Source organism: Vicugna pacos, chromosome 17 (genome assembly GCF_048564905.1).
Source record: "Vicugna pacos chromosome 17, VicPac4, whole genome shotgun sequence".
In the NCBI taxonomy this organism is placed as follows: domain Eukaryota; kingdom Metazoa; phylum Chordata; class Mammalia; order Artiodactyla; family Camelidae; genus Vicugna; species Vicugna pacos.
In genome coordinates, this window is record NC_133003.1 from 15439589 (window position 1) to 15459626 (window position 20038).

At 44.8% G+C, this 20038-nt stretch overlaps 1 protein-coding gene across 1 annotated transcript in view; it reads left to right on the top strand.

Moving 5' to 3' along the window:
* LOC116284012 (uncharacterized) overlaps positions 1-12322 on the top strand; it is a 45015-nt gene extending 32693 nt beyond the window's left edge. Inside the window, 5 exon segments of the mRNA XM_072940863.1 lie at positions 1398-1747; positions 2336-2421; positions 7821-7947; positions 8523-8630; positions 9914-12322. Coding sequence (XP_072796964.1) covers positions 1398-1747; positions 2336-2421; positions 7821-7947; positions 8523-8630; positions 9914-10974 — 1732 coding nt within the window. The 3' untranslated portion in view covers positions 10975-12322.
* The last annotated feature ends 7716 nt before the right edge of the window (positions 12323-20038 follow it).

Here is a 20038-nt window from a genome sequence, read left to right on the forward strand (position 1 = left end):
AGGTGATACCTGACTGTATCCTCATGAGAGATCCCAAGCTAGTCCCATCCAGCCAAGCCACTCTTGAGTTTCTAATCTACAGAGACTTTGAGAGACAATCAGTGTGTATTGTTTTCAGCCGCAAAGTTTTGGGGTGATCTGTAATGTATCTAATGTAGTATCTAACGTTGCAGTAACCCAATGTACTCTTTATGGTTAAAACTTCTTTATACTCTAGTTGGTCAATAACTAAGTCCAATTTGTATGAAAGGAGTAACAAACTCCTGGGATAGTCATATTCAGATATCCGGGGTTCTTTTATCTTCTAGCATTGGGAGGCCAATTCCCTTTTTTAGCTCTGGAGTGCTTGGTGAGTAGGAGCCCTATGTCTGAAACTGTGTTCAGCAGACCTATCACAGTGGTCAAAGGAAAAAAGTCTGTTCATGTTGGCAGCCACATTGGCAAGAAGTGGTCACGGGTGGGAATAAGGCTGCTGTTGACCCATTGCTTTTCAGAAGCATCATCACGTAGTGAGGAACTTGCTAATCGGTTGTTGTCCAGTGGGTAGGACTGTCACTGATTGGCTGACTTTCAAGGGTGTTTTTCACTGATTGGCTCATGTTCTGAAGCTTGAGGCTGCCATTGGTTTGATAATTTTCTGCAGCATAGTTAAGGGAGGAGTCACCAAAGTGAGAATGTCACTCATTGGCTGATTTTCAGAGCATGTGTGTTGACCTGAAGTTAGGTAAACTAAGGGCAGTTACTTGTTTGTGACTTGGGACCTTGGTCAAATAAGTCTTTTCCTTTAATCTAAAAATCAGTACTTTTAATTTTTAATTCTCGCCGCCTCCCCCCTTTTTTTCTGCCCTCAGCCAAACCTGCAGGAGAGACTGTAAGGGATTAACCAGATCTTTATTTGTGGAGGTATGATTTTGTTTTTAAGTCAGTGTTGAAATTTAAGTTATTTAAGTGCCAGTTCTTAGGCGGAAAAATAGCTGTAAACTACAGAATTTTTGTAATTTATTGTAAAAAGCTAAACACAGGACATTTAGGACGTCCAGCCAAAGTCAATACAGGACGAAATCATTTCATATAGGACGTGTCTCGTATACATTGGATGCCTACTAACCTTAGTCACTATTGTTTTGGTTGTTAGGGGAATCTGCCCTAAAAGGTCCCGTACACGTCTGGGTCCTAGGAAGGGAGAGGGCTTTAAAAAGGCAGATGGAAACCATGGTTTTCCTAAGGGCTGCTCAGCCTAGGATCCAGGATCACTGGCCTGTTTAAGAGATGGCATAGCAGGGGCCACTATCCTCCTACTTGCACAGCCCAGGCTCCAGGTGACAGCCGATGGGGCAGTCCGTTAAGAGGCCGAGGTCTGAGTAGAGTGAAGCTGCATTAGTGCCGCGAAACCTCAGCCAGAGTCCGCTGAGGGTTGGAGCACAGGGGCGGAGGCACCCGGGGCGCCGGCCAGTGGCCACGCGGCAAGAGCCCGCCCGAAACCCCGCCTCCCTAGGTCACGTGGGGCCGCGCGGCGGGGACCACCGAGATGGGCGGCCTCCGGGCAGCCTAGAGGGGCAGTCGGTGCATGCGCTCGCTTCCGCAGCGGCTTTTAGGGACCCGCTTCTCTGGATTCGGAAGCAGAGCGGGTGGGTTCCGGCGAGTTGTATGTGCCAGGCTGGCCTGGTGCCGGCTTCCTCGCTTCCCTTGGCGGCTCATCAGCACCCCGCCCTGAACTCGCCTCTCTCTGACCCGGAGCTCTCCCGAGGTGGCTGCGGGCCTTCTAGAGCCCTAGTCCAGCCCTTTCCCACGGAGGCGTGATCCTCTTGTTTGTCCTAAAGATCTGGGCCCTACAGCCTCCCGCGCCCGGGACTGACGCTTCTGCTGTCTGGGGTCTCCTGCTTCCTTGGGTGGAGATCCTGGTCGGGTCTCCTGTCACCATCACCCACTGGAACACTGAGTAGCTTCCTCTTAATCCAAATCCAGCCACCCTTGTCTGTCCTCTCCACAGGCACCTTTTTTGGGTTCAATGTAATGGTCCCCAGAAGCGGTTTTTTTTTTTTTTTTTAATTTAGATTTTTAGGTTTGTTCAGCCCCAGCTCTGCAGGGACAGGATTCACCTTGGGTCCCTCGGTCCGCTCGGTGTGAATGCGCTCAGTAACGCTCTTGGGCAGAACAGGCAGGTGGAGGATTGTCCCGAGGACCAGGCACAGCAGTTCATGAGGAGGTTGGGGTGATCAGCCAGAGGGGGCCTGACAGTCTCCTGCCAGTGCTGGAAATGAGAATGGGAAGGCTGCAGGCAGCTGTGGGTGACGCAGGACAGGGACTATCGCACTCATGGCTCTTATTCTCTTAGCTTTTAAGGTTCTTGCTTTTCCAAACCCAGAAGACAGTGCCCGGAGCCAGGGGACATCAGCCATGCTCCAAACCACTTGGCCTCAGGTGAGCTGAGCTTCCTTTCAGTCTTTAAGAAAATCACATTAGCTATCAGGTAATCAGGAAAGGACCAAGAAGGCCTAACTTGGCCAGACTGTGGTTTCTGCCTTGAGTCCATCTGCAGGGCTATGGTTGTAAATACGTGGTGGAGGAAATAAGAGTTTTTTGTGTGAAGAGAGGTGCATTCAGATGTATAGGTTTAAGTGGGAAGAAGGTAAAAGCCAAGAATTTCTCCCTGAATGTGGAAATCCAGATCATGTTCTACAAATAAAAGTTGTCTGAACAGGCATAGAAAACAAACTTGCCAAAGGGGAAAGGGAAGAGGGGAGGGATAAACTGTGAGTATGGGATTATAAAAAGAAAAACTTGCCTGCTGAGGTCAGAAAATTTTTTCACTAAAGAGATTGCCCTACAAATAGATGTATCCCAGAGAGACCAGCATTGTTCTTGCCACATGTGCTTTCTAAAGGCTAGCTGCATAGTACTGAATAATGCAGACAAGTTCCCTTTTCTCATGAAAGGTACTTTTCCCAAAATAGGCAGTCTGTAAACAAGTAAGTTAATACTGCAATTACATGTTGCTGAAGTACAGTGCTTCTCAAAAGTGTGATCCACAGTTGGGTGGCAGCAGCACCTGGGAGCTCATTAGAATTGCACATTATTGGGCCCCAGCCTAAATCCAGATTCAGACTGGGGAGGAGGGTAAGTGGGGTCAAGAATCTGTTGTAGCAAGCTCTCTAGGTGATTCTTATGCACCTTCTCAAATCTGAGAAGCCCCAATGAAGACACCTTCGAAGGTAGTGGTCAGGGAGGCCCTCTTTGAGGTCACAGGAGGTTGAGACCTCAAGGGTGAGGTAAAAACAGTCTTGAGAAGTACTGGAGAGAGAGGGGAAGAAGAGCTTTCCAGAGAGGATAGCATATACAGAGGCCCTGATCTGGGGAGAAAGCTGTGGGTATTCTGGGAACAGGGAGAGGTCAGAGGAAGTAGTTCAGTGTGAGGTGGGTCAGGTAGGCACATGTCTTGTAGGTCACTGTGAAGACTTTGGTTTCTGTTCTAGGTTCAGTAGGAGGATGCTAAAGGAGATTAAACAGGGGAGGTGAAAGGTTAGAATTATATATTAGAAAGGTTTTCAACTCATAGTGGTGAGTTGGTTACAGAAGAGTGTGAGTCAATTAGGAACTTAATCCAGTCCAGGTAAGAGATTAAGTATTGCCCATGCCCACTTTTTAAAATAGACTTTAGAGAAGTTTTAGGTTCACAACAAAACTGAACAAAAACCACAGAAACCCCATGTGCTTCCTGGCCCCACACATGCATAGCCTCCCCTTATCAACATCCCTCACTAGAGTGGTATATTAGTTACAACTGATGAACCCGTGTTGACATGTCATAGTCACCCACGGTCCATACCTTGCATTAAGGTTCACCCTTGTAATCTGTGGATTACAAATGTATAATGATATGTATGTATTAGCATAGTAGCATACAGAGTATTCTCACTGACTCTCAAAATCTTTTGTGCTCTGCCTTCCCTTCCTGGCAACCCTTGATCTTTCTGCCTTTTCCAGAATGCATACAGTTGAAATCATAGTGTGTAGTAGCCTTTTCAGGTCGGTTTCACTTACTTAGTAATACTCGTTTAAGATTCCTCAGTGACTTTTCATGGGTTTGACAGTTTGTTTCTTTCCATTGACTCATTGTACTACAGTTTATCCATTCACCTACTGAAGGACATTTTGGTTGTTTCCAAGTTTTGGCAATTATGAATAACTGCTCTAAACATCCTTGTGCAGATTTTTGTGTGGACAAAAGTTTTCAACTCATTGGGAAGATAGCAAAGAGCATGATTGCTGGATCATATAGTAACAGAATGTCTAGTGCTAGAAGAAACTGTTATACTGTCTTCCAAAGTGGATGTACCAGTTTGTATTCCCACCAACAGTGAGTTCCTGTTGCTCCACATCCTTGCCAGGGTTTGGTGTTGTCAGTGTTATAGATTTTAGCCTTTCTAATAGGTGTGTAGTGGGAATCTCATTGTTTTAATTTGCTTTTTTCCCTGATGGCATATGATGTAGAGCATCTTTACATATAATTATTTGCCGTCTGGATATCCTCTTTGGTGAGGTATCTGCTCCAGGCTTTTGCCCATTTTGTAATGGGGTTGTCCGTATACTTGAGTTATAAGAGTTCTTTGTATATTTTGCATAATAGTCCTTTATGATATATGTCTTTAAAAATTTTTTTTGTATCTGTGGCTTCACTGTCATCTCGTTTCTTGAAGTATTGTCCTTTTAAGGTAGGGTTTAATTCCCCCCATCTTTTTTTTTTTTAATGGAAGTATATAGTCAGTTTACAATGCCCCCCATCTTTTCTTTCAAATATATTTTTCCTTCAAAACCTTCTCAGCTAGTCTTTCACACTTACTTTTTTCAAATGATTATAATGATCCCCTACCCCTGCATAAATCTCAGTGATTTTTTTGGTGGGGGAGTGGATATTGATTTTGTAGAAAAATTGGGGATAATTGACTTGTTTACAAGTTTGATTGTTCCCATTCACAAACACTGTATATTCCAATTTATTCAGTTCTTTTATTTATTTTAATAAACATTTAGTTTTCTTCATCTTGGTCTTGCAAATTTTTATTAGGTCTGTTCTTAGCTATTTTCATATGAATGGAATCTTATTTTGTCCCATTCTGTCTTCTAATTGTTTATGGCGGTGGTATTTAGGAAAACAAATGATTTTAGTTTACTTATATCATATCTAGCTAACTTACGGAATTATTTTGTCAGTTTTAAATGTTTTTTTGTTTATTCTTTTGCCTCTTGGATTTTTTTAGACAGATAGTTATTTCGTCTGCAAGCAAAAATATTTGTTTCTTCCTTTCCTGTGTTTATGCCCCTTTTCTAGTCTTTCACAGAAAGTAGAACCTCAGTGCATGGTAAAGCATCAGTCGTCAACTTAATGGATGTGCTCTGACATTTCACTGTTAAGGTGGTATTTGCTGTTGTTTTTGACCTTCCTAAGTTTAAAACTTTTTATTTGTGGTCAAACCATTTTTGAAATTAGTTCTTTCAGCAAATTCATATTAATCATCTAGTATCAACCAGTAATGAACAGAACAGAATCCTTACCTCATGACTTACATCCTGGTGGTGGGAGAGAGACAATAAACAGTATAATTTATCAGGTGATGAAACATACTGTGAAGAAAAATTAAGTGTGGCACATAGGGACCATCCACAGGAGAAAAAAAATTTATCAACAACCTATCTTAAAACAGTAAGTTCCCCTTTAATACTAGATATTTTGAGGGGCTCATGAAACCTGGGGATATTTGATAGCAGATGGGAAGAGCAGTTTGGGGAGGGAGAGATGGCTGGTACTAGACTGGGAGGAGAAAGTTGTGAGAGTGCTTTGGAGATGCTGGGGAGTGAGGTTTGACTTACTGCCGGCAGAGGTGAGCTTTGGTTCACCTGTGAGCCTGTGGTCGCTGTCCTCAGAAGCCCTTAATGTCTTGTGGGAGCAGGAATTACTCACAAGACGTCATGGTTCTGTCTGGTGTTTGGATTCTTGGCTCAGACTATTTGGGGGTGGGGGTGGCGCCCTTTGGACCTTATTGTCCAGTTTAAGGGTCAGCTCTCCCTTGGAGAAGTCTCTAAATTTGTTCCTTTTCTTTCAGTGTCTCATTTTGAACTGAATTCCCTAGTTCTTGTTTGAAAAGTATCCCCTCCTAAGGACCTCAGTGTAGTGCCAGTAGAGCTGCTGGGAGCAGTTTGCGTTGCCAGAATTTATCCTTAGAGTGTGTTTCTTCCCTGCGTCCTCCGGGAACATCGTGAGAGCATTCCCTGCTCCCTGTCCCCTGTGCTGACTCCAGTGCACAGGCTGCTTTAGGGGCTGCCAGGGGAGAATGGGATACTCAAGAGTTAGGGGCTTAGCTGAGCCCCCACTGGTTGGCATTTTCATTTTCAGTGGGTGAAAAGAACAAGGCTGACTGCATAGGGTAGTGAGAGTCTCCAAGGAGATGGAATCATCTATGGGTCGTTAAGGCAAGACGGTGCAGAAATCATGAAACCCCTTCCAGAGTGGGAACCCAGGCTCTCCCTGGTCTGTGCTCTGCTGTCTGTAGAAGCAAAGAAAGTAGCCTGTGGGTGCCCTTAGAAACCACACTTGCATCTCATGGAAGAGGTGGAGGCTATGGCTCCTGGGATGGTGGGTGCGGTTTTGAAATAGTTGATCCGTCAGTCTATGGAGGAGGGGCCCATGTGGCCTGGAGGGAGCACAGTAAAGACGGATTGACAGGTGATTCAGGGAGTTGGGAGTCTGATAAGATGTTTTCCAAAGATGGCGCAGCACCGTGTGATGATGAGGTTTGTGTGTGAGCCACGTTTTTGGAGAAATTCATGAGCCCAGCGTGGGAGGTAGCTTGCTGTGTGGGGAGAGTCCAGGTTTGCTGTTTGACAGATTTGGGTTGAAATCCCAGCTCTGTCACTGCCTGGCTATGTGATCTTGGGCAAGGTAAGTAATTTTTCTGAACCTTTGTTTCATCCTTTGAAAAAATGGGAGTCCTAACTCCTACTTCCTATGTGTGTTGTAAAGAGTGAACAAAATACGAGATTTAGAAGTACCCACACAGGAGCCTGGTACCTAGGGGCTGATCTACAGATATGAGTTCCCTTCAGTCTTGGGAGGATGGAGGTGGCCCCAGAGGAGGCAGAGAGGGGCCCACTTTGGCAGGTGGGATGGAGCTCAAGATGGAGAGATGTGCCTGTGCCCAGGGACAGCGCACAGCCAGCCTTCTCTGAAGACAGATGGTTCTTCAAGAGAGCTAGCTTTCTGATAAGGTAAAAAGGTGTACAAAGAAATGTGTAAAATTCTGGGACTATTTCTAAGGAGTGGCTCCTCTGTGAGTAGTGGAAGATGTTGGGGAGGGCCAAGAAGCAGCTCGGGGCAGGGAACAGATGTGGCTGTGCACCTGTACTTTGGATGGGTGGAGACCTGGCACGTGGCAGCTGCCTGCAGTGGTTGGTATGCAGAAAATAAGGTGTCAGGTGATGGAGTACGTGAGGGTAGCAGGTGCTAGGGAGACAGATGCGTGGAGACAGGAGCATAGGGGTTGATGTAGTCACCAGGCAGGAGAGCCCTAGATGCCAGGCTATGAGGCTGGGATGACAGTTGGAGCCCGAGCCGAGCAGATGGGACAGCATTGGCAGTCTGTGTTTGTAGGTGGCAACACTAGCTGAGGGCTGACCCTGCTGGGGTGCTGGGTGCTCTTGTGCACAGAGCAGCTCTTCCATGGGGCTCAGAGTCTTGGACCCTGGCAGGTTCATCTCTTCCCTGCAGCTCAGACTGCCCACCTCTGACTCTCACTCAGAGCTTGAGCAGGAACCTGTTGTTTCAGGAGCCAGTGGCCTTTGAGGATGTGGCTGTGTACTTCACCCAGAACCAATGGGACAGCCTGGCCCCTGCTCAAAGGGCCCTGTACAGGGAGGTGATGCTGGAGAATTACGCAAACATGGCTTCCCTGGGTAAGATCTCTCTCAGTGGCCCTTTATGATAGTTTGACACCTCCCTTGGATGTTTTGGAGATTCCAGTAGCCCTTAGGTGTGATGGCTCCAGAGGGGTTTGCGACCAGCCTGTGGGGTTGCTGGGTAGGGAAAATCTCTGGTTCCCTTTGGCTTTGAAGTTGCACTTTATTACATCCCAGGGAAGAGTGTGGTTCTTCACCCTGAGGGTAGGGACTCTGGCAGGTGCCCCTGGGAGCCCTCTGTTTCTTCATCCTTCCAGTGTTGTGGGATGTGGGCCCTCTCCTTTGTGGAGGAGTCTCCCAGGATATTAGTACAAACATCCTTCCCAAAGGGATTTCTTTTCTTCTGAGTCAGTGCGAGCTTGCAGTTTCTTCCCGAGGAGAATCGCTGTCACCCTGGCCTTACCTGGAAGCGCAGTTGAGACCCCTTCCTCGGAACCCCTGAGAGGCTCGTTGGTCTCCCAGGCAGCCCACTTCTCCCCTCCCCAACTAGTCTGTTAGGGGTGAGCTGAGAGATCCCCAGAACGGCTCTGGGTGTCTCCCCTCAACTTGTCTGTTTCTTTTTCTTGATGGAGTAGCATTTCCATTCCCCAAACCTGTTCTGATCTCCCAGCTGGAGAGAGAGGAAGCACCGTGGGGCCCAGATCCCTGGGAAGCAGAGGTTTTGAGAGACATCTGTCCAGGTGAGTAGAGGACCCAGTGGTTCCAGGTTTTGCCTTCCTGGTCGACTAGAAATGTTTCTTTTGCAGCAGAGGGAAAAACTCCCTGTAGTTTCCCTCTGACCTCTGTTGAAGTCCAGCCCTGAGCCCAGAAGGACCAGTCCATGGGAGTGCAGGGCTCACGCGGTTGCACGTTTACACAGCTGTCCTCCTGCAGAAAATCTGACCCACTACCTCCGAAACTGCTCATTTTCTCACGTACCAGTGGAAGTATTTTACGTTATGCCAATTTTCATGGCAAAGAAGCAGGGTTTCAGCCATACTTCAAGGAAAATATGATTCTGTGGGTCAGACTGATTTATTTGTGCCATAACTATGATTTTATTTGCCTTTTTAGTGTTTAAATCATTTCTAGTATTTAAAAGTTCCTCATGCCATAATCTCGATAAGTCTTGTATTTATTTTATATGAGCGGTAGAGGAAAGGGCAAGAATATCCACCCCCACCCCCAGCACACACACCCCCACCCTAAAATTTCCCTGAGGCTGCTTACCAGTCCTGGGAGCTTTTGATTTACTTGGGTTTTTCTTTCCTGTTGGGAAGAAAGTTTCCAGGCCTCACTTCTCACACATCCTGTGATTTTGTAAATAGTGGTCCCTTTAGCAGTAAAACTACAGTGGCCTACAGCTCTCCGATCAACTTGTGTTCCTGCTGACTTCCTGAAAGAAATAATCTTTTATCCCAGAATATTATGTGGGATATTTAAAAGTAGAATCTTTAGGCCATTATTTAGAATTCAGGATTTGGGGTGGTTTCCTGGCTTCCAGGTAGGGCACTGGGATCCCTTGTTTTCCTGGTTTGTGTTTCTGGACTGCTGGTCCTCGTGGTGCCCGGGCTGTTCTGTGGCTCCCCCTGGCTTTTCTTCCCTCTGGGGTCTCCCTCTCTCTTTTAAAACCTGTTTCCATTTCCTGCTGATCCCTCTTTTCTCTCCCACTGTTTTCCCTTTCTCCCCTCCTGCCCCCTTTCCTTCCCATTCCTGCAGTTCTCATTCCGCCCATTTCGCCTGCCCTGGTTCGTTCCCAGCCTTCCGTATAGGAGGCACTTCCTAGTCTGTTTGCAGTGTCGTCACCTTGTTACCTCTCCATTTGTGTGTTACTGTTTTTCTCTCTCATCCTCCTTAATGGATACTTGTAGCCATCTCTTGGGTGGACTTAAAAAATCACATCCTACCAGGGAAAATCAGGCCCACTGGATCCTGTTTTCCTTTCAGTTCAGTAACAGGGAGCACTTGTGGTTTCTTTGGTCAGGTGGTGAGTCCTGGATCAAGACTGAAGAGCCAACTGTAAAGCAGGAAGCCCCTGAGGAGACCGGGTCGCACAGAATGCCGATGGAAGGGCTTCTCAGAAACGTATCTCAGCACTTTGATATTAAAAGCAAGGCAGCGTGGCAGACTTTCAGTCTGAATCCCAATCTGATACTTCGGGGTGGAATGAAGTTCTACGAATGTAAAGAATGTGGGAAAATCTTCAGGTATAACTCCAAGCTCGTTCGGCACCAGATGAGTCACACTGGGGAGAAGCCCTTCAAGTGTAAGGAGTGTGGCAAAGCTTTCAAGTCCAGCTACGACTGCATCGTGCACGAGAAGAATCACGCTGGAGAAGGGCCCTACGAATGCAAGGAGTGTGGCAAAGGTTTGAGCTCCAACACAGCTTTGACTCAGCACCAGAGGATCCACACAGGGGAGAAGCCCTACGAGTGTAAGGAGTGTGGCAAGGCCTTCCGCAGGAGCGCGGCATATCTGCAGCATCAGAGGCTGCACACCGGGGAGAAGCTCTATAAGTGCAAGGAATGTTGGAAAGCTTTTGGTTGTAGGTCACTGTTTATCGTCCACCAGCGGATTCACACCGGGGAGAAACCCTACCAGTGTAAGGAGTGTGGCAAGGCGTTCACTCAGAAGATCGCCTCCATTCAGCATCAGAGAGTTCACACCGGGGAGAAGCCTTACGAGTGTAAGGTGTGCGGGAAGGCCTTCAAGTGGTACGGCAGTTTCGTTCAGCATCAGAAATTGCACCCCGTGGAGAAGAAGCCCGTCAAGGCTCTCAGGCCGTCCCTGACGAGTCCCCAGTGCCCCTCTTCGGCCTCGACTCCGGTGCCTCTCCAGGGCCCACGCTCTGCTCCAGCTGTGGCCGTGCCTTCACTGACCTTTCCACACGCCGTGCTCATTCCTGCCTCTGGGCCCGTGTTCATGCTGCTGCCCACGTCCGGAATACCTCCTTCTCCCGTCCAGATAGTACGAGTCTTCCAGGGTCTTAATCCCACTGTGAAGCCTTCCCCAGTTATCCTGACCCCTCCTTCTCACCCCTCGTGAGCTTTATCTTGCACTTGACACACAGCATATCCTCAACCTAATTTGAGTTTGCGTCACAGTTTTTGCTCACCATACGTGTGTTACTACTGTTTCAGCACAAACTCCATTGTCATCTGTATATATTTAAAGACTGTGTTTATATAATATATTCTTTTTCTTCTGGGTAGACAATGGAAATCCTTGACCTTTGTATTGGTCCCTTTCAGGCTTGAGCGGTGATGGCTGTATCTGTGTCATGGGGGTGCTGGTGTTGAAAGTGCGGGCAGGACGCTGTGGTATATTAGGGGGTGCTGAGCAAGAGGACATCCCTGTAACAGGCCCCTGTGATTCAAGAGAGGCAGCCTGGGTGAAACAGAGGAGGCATTTTAGATCTGTCAGGGCTGGGAATTGGAATAACCTTCCAACAGCAGACTTTAGAAATGAACCAGTAAAAAAAAATGTATGCAGTGGTAACAGTCATTTATTTATATGCTAGCGATCATGTCCTTACACATGAAGTTTTCTTTTTTTAATCTTTAGTTTTGCTCTTGATATTTAGATGTTTCCTTTTAACTTTGGTTTTCTAAATAAGTATATGGCAAGGCATTCATCTTTGTTGCCTATGTTATGTGAATTTTTCTCGGTGGGCATTCTGGTTTCCTGTTTGCAAGCACTGGCTTCTGCATTTAATTTTCTCCAGATAGCATGAATAGGAATTTGGCAAATTTCTAAAGAAATAGGAGCAATAGATTTGGGGGAAATCTGAATAAGCCTCCAAAATTGTTTCTTAGGAATGAAGACGGCTGTGTAGCAGATCAGTGGCTAAGTGTACGTGGTAGGTTAGTGAAGTGGGAGTTTGGCGTGCTCTTGGCTCGTGACCATGATGAGGGTCTTGTACAGCTATGCAAAGAGCCATGTCAAGTGACTCCTGGGAAAAGAACTTGAGTTTTGCATGCCAGGCAGACCTTACAAATCAAAGGTTTGTGACAACACTGCGTTGTCAGATAATGGTTAGGATTTTTAAGCAATAAAATATTTTTACATTAAAGTATGTACCTTTTTTTAAGACAAAATGCTATTCAGCACACTTTATAGACTATAGCATGAACATAACTTTTATACACACTGGGAAACTAGAGAATACGTGTGACTCACTTTTGTGCTTTATTTCCTTTATTGTGGTGGTCTGGAACTGAGCCTGCGATGTCTCCTAGTTCTGCCTGTATTAGCACTAATATAAAGTAAATCCTTACCCGTTGATAAAAGAGGCCATACATTTTGTTTAAAGTTGCTTTTGCTAGCTACATATTTCTCCATTGCAATTAACAGAAAAGCCTTTAAATTAAACCTTACCCGTGTGTCTGAATAACGTGGTGTAAAAAGTTATTTTCTGGCCTAAGTCCCAGAGATTCTGGTTTTGGACATCGGTAGTGATGCCTGTGATATGCCCAGACCTGTAGTGTGGACCACACTTGGAGAGAGGTGCCTTGAGCCGAAAATGGCGGGGGGCATACGTTGATAGAGAGCTTGCCTGTTTCTCAGTGATCTTCAGGAGAGAGACCTCTGAAAGTAGTTTGGGTGGTGTCAGTTTAGAAGAAGAGAGAGAATCAAGTGAAATAAGGCCTCTAGGGAAAACGAGAAGGGGGCAAAGAGATGTGATGTGGCCTGTGAAGAGTTCTTGAGGTCTCCACTGTCAGAAGGTTCATGGGGGTTGGCGTTGGCTACCTTTTGCTGAATTTGCTGTTTATTTGCATGTTGGCTGAGAGAATGAGGAAAATCCTTTTCTTATATAAAGTTCATAAACTTCAAAATAGCCCTTGGAGAGCACAGGATGGGTGCTGCAGATGATTTAGGACTGAACGACAGTAAGAACGGGGTCGTAGCAGGGTCTAAGGGGATATGGCAAAAGGTGGTACTCAGAGCGGTGTTTACAATCTCGAATGCATTCTTTAGAAAACAAGTTTGAAGTCTTGCAATTGAGAAAATTGGAGATGGTATTGGTGGCGGGAAACAAACAAAATTAACCAAAAACTAAAAATAAGCAAACGAAAAGACCAAAACAACCCCAAATAAACTTAGCAGAAATAAGATACACGACAACGACAAAGTTTGGTAGAGGAGGTGGTTGAGCACATTAGCGTTCACACCCTCCTGATACCCCACTGAGACAGTAAAGAGATTAAAAATGAAAAGGCATCAGCTGATGAGGAGCTTTCTGAGTCAGTCGTGCTGAGCCCCCGTACCCGTTTCTCATCAGCTGGGGCGCCACAGGACACTGTAATTCTGGCCAGTGACACGCAAGGGAGGGCTTGTGAGGGCTTTCAAGGAGTACATCTTTCACCATTAACGAATGAGACACATAGCAGGTGGCCTTCAGGTGTCGCCATGTCTGGACGTGGTGTTAGAGCTCCTACAGTCATTTCGTGAGCCTGAGGGGAGCCAGACAAGATGCATGGGGTGGAGCCCAGAGGGTCCCAAAGGAGGGGACGCCTGGTCACACCACCCCTCTTCTTTTCTTTTGCAATACCTTTGAAAGATACAATCAACATAAAATAATGTACAGTAAAAAAAAAACCCAGAAAATTGTACTCTTTGCCACCTGAATCCTTCATCCGGATGTTATTTTGAACAATTTGCATGTACATTTTTCTGATCTTTTTGCATATATTTATGTGTGTGTGTATGTATGTGTGATATTTTTATATATGTATGTATGTGTGTGTATACACGTACACACTCATACAGTTTTTTTTAAACCCCCAGTGGGATCAGACTATAGACCTAGTCTTCTCAAACTGGAACCTGGTTAAAATAATCTGGAGGACTTCATAAACGTGATTACCTGGTGCCATCCCCAGAGATGGCCACACTGCGGAGGATTACAGCTCAGTCCTCCCCAGTCCCAGTGGACAACTCATCTGCAGTCCTGCCACCTCAGACCCTCTGAATATGCGTGACTCTGGTCCCCATCCCTCCCATTTTGCTTTCCAGTCCTGGGAGAACAACTGTCTTCACTCTAGAGTCCCCTCCTCCACCAGAAAGGCACAAAGCCTGCATTGCATCCTCTCCCCAGTCTAGTTAATTCCCTCAAAAAATTTATACTTTTAACAGCAAATGCCTATTTTTAGATATTATTTTCATGTTAGACTGTGATTCTGATTTGCACTTCCTTTTTTCAAAAGAATCACAAACACATTTTAACTACACCCACAGGGAGAGAAAAACCCAGATTTTAGTGTCTGAGATATCTGGCTACTCTCCTGGGAGAGGAAAAAGTTATATTTGCTCCTTGATGATTGACAGCAGCAAAACCAAAAAAAAAAAAATCGCAAGCCATTTTTCTTAATCACCCTGCTATATATCACATCCACAGTATTCCAGATGCTGCTGTAAGCTCTGGGAAGTCGTCGGATGAGCCTTGGCATAATGTTTTCTGCCTTGTCCATGACTGATTGACCATGTTCTTCACAACATATTTCCCCCCTAAATGACTGCATACTCATTTCATTTGATTTTCTGCCTACCCTCCAAACCTAGGTCCGTTATGGAGACAATGAGAAACAAGCTGGCAGAGGCCTCCAGGGAACAGCAGACCGGAATCTAAAGTGATAGCTGCTTCTTAGAGACAAACTTCAGCACCTTTCCATGCAGAAGAACCCCCAGGGGGTGCTTCTTCCTGCTCCTGCTGCTGGGGCTGGAGAACAAGAGGAGCAGCTACCATTTATTCTCTAGCTGCTTTCAGCAGGTACAGGGCAGGTTTATCTTCTCCTCCTCACAGAGGTCACAAGCGAGAGCACGGATCCTGACTGGTGTCGGACTGGAGGTGGCCCCTTCTCCTCGTGACTCCAGCACCACCTTCTGGCTGGGCTTCCTGTTTGTGCTCCAGGGAGCCTACCACGTGACCATCTACTCTGCCATCAAGGGCCCTATGACAGGAAGTGAGTGGCTGGCAGGATGGCCGGGCAAGGCCGCCAGCTGGGGTCCAGTGTCCTCACGTTCACAGGGGGCCCTTTTTGGACCCACACCGTGCTCCATTTCCCTCAAAGGAAAAGTCCCTCCAGTTTCCTTGAGTCCCCAACCCCCTCAGGAGTTTGCTCCGAAAGTTCGTGCTTTGCAGGCCTGGGGCCCAACACCTGGGCCTGGGAAAATCTCCATTTGCCTACCTGTGTCTTAACTTACTCTTGGGCCCTGGGATGCTGGGTTGGGCTTTTTTGTGCTGATAAAAGGATAATTAATTAAAAAAAAAATTTACCTTGTAAAATGTCCCCCGTCTTGATTTGTATAGTTACTTCCTCTGGGTATTGACTTGTTTCTCTCTTCTCTGTATTTTCTGTGTCCTGAAAGTTTGTCCAGAGGTTTGGTTAGGTTCTGGAAAATACTTCTGATAAAAACATGTTATGGTGATATTGTATCTTTCACACTGCATTTCAGGGGGCACTTAATGCCAAGACGCTCTGCTATTAATGATGCTAAGTTTGGTCATGTGGTTAAGGTGGTGACCGCTGGACCTTTCCATTGTAAAGGTACGTTTTTCTCTTTGAAATCGCTGTGTCATTTATGGTGTGATGCTTTAGCATCATGCTAATTTCTTATTCCCCAACAACCTTTTGTCTAATGGTCTCAGAACCCATTAATGATTTTTGCCTGAATTGACCACTGGGGATTACAAGAGAGTGCTTTTCTGATTCTATCATTTCTTCTATGTTTATTAGCGAGCATTCTTTGTAAAGAAGCCTTTTCATCCCCTTTTACTCTGAGTATCACTGTGGACTCATGTTTTTAAAAAAAACTATCATTCAGTGTATTATAATCAATTACAGTCATTATTATTCTTCTTAAATTATCTCGCATTAGCCACTGGGAGCCCTTTCAGTCTGGCCCCTGTGTCCTCTGATCATATCCTAATTAGTCATTAAACATTTTTGTGTTTTCTGGCTGCTACTTCACAGTCCCAGTCCTGAAATCAGCCGTTTCTCCAAGGAACCCTGGTACAGGGAGTAATATTTAGAGACTGAGAGCTGGGAACTAGATGTTTTGTGTTAGCTTAAACATGGATTGTCCAAAGCTGAGATTTGATACATTTAGTCTAGTTCATGGGTGTCGGGCTGTTGGACTTTTTCGTGGCTTTCCAACTCTTTCTTTATGTGGAAACTCAAACTGAATGATAAGGTAGGTATCTGTGAACTTGATGCTGAAAGATGGTGATCAAAAGGCATCAATTACTGGTTCTCATTTGAACTTGGAGCCTTCATGGTGGATTTTTTTGGTTTGTTTTGCTTTTATAAGGAAAGAGTAAATAATCTATGATTGGCTGATATGTCTACCTCATACAGCTGTCTCATTCCAAATAACTGGCAGAGTGCCTGACATGTTGAAGGCCTTCAGTAAGTGCTTTTTGAATAAATGAATTACTAAAGCATCTTTGTATAAATAGTTATTGCCTTCAGCATAATTCAAGCTGTAACTTAATGTCACCAGAAGACTAAGCAGTAAATATATAGAATTCATGAGCTATAAATTGTAAAATAGCCCTCACTATATATTAAAATACAGACACATAATATCTACAGATCCCAGTTGGTTTATATGTTGACAGAGTACTCCCACAATGATAAGATTACTTTAAGGACATGCAGAAAAGATTATCTTAAAACATTAAGCAAATGTATATTAGTAAATAAGTGCTTGTCCTTCGCAAAAGGGAAATGAACACCATGAGAAATAGCAAGTTTAGTCTTGGCTTGTTAGTGGGGAAGGGAGCAAAAGTAGGCATTGTTTACAAGTTTATTTTACTTGTACCTAGAATTTAAGCAAGTGATATTTCTAAGAAAAAAGTGGTATTGTTACCTGAGAGAGCACAACCTTAGCCATGGATCAAAGGGAAAAAGCAAAGGTGATTTGAGTCATTTTAGGTCCTATAGCTGGACCCAGAAAGCAGTTCAGTTTGTTCCTACTGGGATCAACTGAGAATTCTCACTTTTTCTGGTATGATAGTGAGCCAGAAAGGGGATAAGCCCTGTTCAGATCTCTACCCTCAGTTTTACCCTATTTGAAAAAAGATTCACCAATTATGTACTGACAGTTTCCATATTTGGTTTATCGTTTTACACACACACACACACACACGCACATGCACACACACGCACATGCACATGTACACATACTTTTTTTCTGAACCATTTGAGGGCAAGTTGCAGGCCTCATGTCTCTTCACCCTTAAATATTTCCCAAGGTTTGTCCAAGAGCAAGACTATTTTCTTATATAACCTCAACATAGTTGTAAAATTCAGGAAATTTAACATTGATCCAATACAGTTTTCTAATTTATAGTCTATATTCCAACTTCACCAATTAATACCACTAATGTCATTTATGGCTATTTTTATTTCTAACCCAGAATCACACATTGCATTTAGTTTTCACGTCTCTCTGGGGTCCTTTAATTTGGAACCCTTCTTCAGCCTTTGTCTTTCGTAACTCTGGCATTATATACCTTGGGTTTCTATGATGTTTCCTCATTATTAGATTCAGATTGTGCATTTTGGCCAAGAATATCCCAGAAGTGATACTGCGTTCTTGCCAGTGCATTTTATCACAAGGCACACGTACATTGTGGGTGGGTTTCACTATCGATGCTGTGAATGTTGGTCATTTGGTTAAGGCAGTGTCCATCAGATTTTTCCACCATTAAGTTACCGTTTTCCCTTTTTAATTCATAAGCACTTTTGTGGGAGATATTTTGGGTTTATGTAAATAGGCTGTTCCTTTCTTGTCTGAATAGTCTAATTTTTAAATATAGATAATATTTATCTCTCTCTCTCTTTCTTTCTCTCTCGTCTGTAGAGCATAAGACAGAACCTGCGTCAAGTCTTATAATTCTACTAAATTATGCTTGGCAGTGCAGTGGCTGCAGAATGCCAACAGACTTCAGACTATTAATTCAGTAGACTGACAAACAAGCCAATCAGGTGAAAGCTGCCATATATTTTTAAACAGAGCCATAAACAACACCAGGGGAAGAAAAAATAAATTCAGGCTGAGACTGGAGCTTCAGAGTCCTCCAGTCACCATTGTCCTGCTACTCAGAGCCAGGCCAGCCTTGACTGAGATGACCCTCCAGGTGACCCGACATTATTCTTAGAATTGGGATGACCCTCCATGTCTCTGTTGAGTTACTGGATGTTAATTTACAAAATGCACTTAGTTTGCATGGCTGAGGTTCTTCCCTGGAGAAGCTTTACCTCTTCATGAAGAACCCTTAGGCTGTAAGGGAAGCACACTGGTCACCTCCACCCTGGTGCCCTCCAAGGCCTGGTAGTGACGGGCAGAGAGGTCCTTAGCTTCACTGGAACAGCTGGGTATAGGCTTCCTCCAGCTCACTGCATATGGTGCATTTATGCCTCTCAGATCAGAACATTTGTTTCACATTCATGGGTCCTGTATGGTGCGGATCCTTGACGCACCTCAAGGAAAAATGGTGATTCAGAATGAAGATCCCAAATTGGGCAATTTGTTAGTGACAAACTTCTGCTGGGCTTTTCTCAGTATCTGTGGCTCCAGGACAGAAGTATGCTCATAGCTAAACAACAGTACAGTTATTTTCATTCATTTCTTCACTGTCGATGAAAATTCGTGCCTATGGGCCTACGTGGAGATGTATGTACAAAGAGAAAGTCCATAGCATTAGTCATAAAGAAAACTGATGGCCAGAGTAAATATTCTTTAAGCTAAGAAATAACTATTATGATGGCAAGAGGCTAAACCTACTTTTACTGAAATATAATTAATAGACAATGAAATGCACATAACTTGAGCATTTGATGAGTTTCGACAATTATATTCAGCTGTGTGCCATCACCAAAACAAGATAGAGAATATTTGAATCATCCCAGAAAATCCGCTCCTGTTCCCTCCAGTCAATACCCACCACCCAAAAGCAGGCACTGTTCTGATTTCCATCACCATCTCTCCCTGCAGGGTATTCCAACCACTGTTCTAACTTGTGTCCCAAAAGGTTGGTTCTACCTGCTTTTGATCTTCATGTAAACAGAATCATCCTCTTTTGGGGTCTAGTTTCTTGACTCAACGTGTCTGTGAGATTCATCCATTTGTTTGTTTGTTTTTTAAAACTGCAATGTAATATTCTCCCAAACTATTTTGAAGCAAATTCCAGACGTCATTCCATTCATAAATATTGCAGTAGGTAACTCTAAAAGACAAATAATTTTAAAAGACCCTACACTATCAGATCTAAAAGAAATCAGCACAGACGCTCTGACATACTTCTGATCCTCTGTTAGATGTTGGTGGGGGCATTGGGGGTTGTGGTTCAAGTTGGGTCAGAAACACAGGGGGCTAGGGACTTGCCCAGGGCAGAGGGGTGTAGAGTGGAAGGAAAGTATTTATGAACCCTTAGTTGGGTGCTGGGGAAACAAAAGGCACAAAGAATGAGGGAGTAGGGAGGATGATGTCATCCTGTGGTCCAGGTTGGGTCGTGAACACGGTGAGCTTAAGGCTTGCTCAGTGTACATGGGATAAGTGAGTGACAGCATCAGTGACCCAGGATGATAAAATGCCCTGCTTTCTACTCCTGCCTTTTATTCTTGGGCTTCCAGCTGCTGAACCACATACCTTAAGAAGCATCTATTCTCCTGATGTGTGTTTATTATGCTTAAAAATTCAATGAGCGTGCCTTAGGACACACAGTATCTCTCAACCCCAAATACCTTTCTTCTCTTTGTTTAGAATGGGTCTTTATTCACATACCCACCCCTTCCCTTTGCGGGGATTTAATTTTGACTGGAAGAGATTCCCAGGTTATCATGCATCTGCCTGCATGCTGTCTTTTCTTGTTCATTAAAAAACATGCTTTCCCATTTTAATTTTCTATTCCAAAAATGGTGTATATCGGCCCAATCCAACATGCAAATCAGTGACAGCACATTTCATGTTCTTGGTCTATTTCCCTGTCTTGCCGCTCTCTCTGCAGCCCTCCTGCTGTTTTCCTGCCTGTGTGTTCTTTTATTCTGTTGATAGCTTTCATTTTGGTCTCCCCTTTGCATCTGGCCCTTCAAGCCGGGCTGCG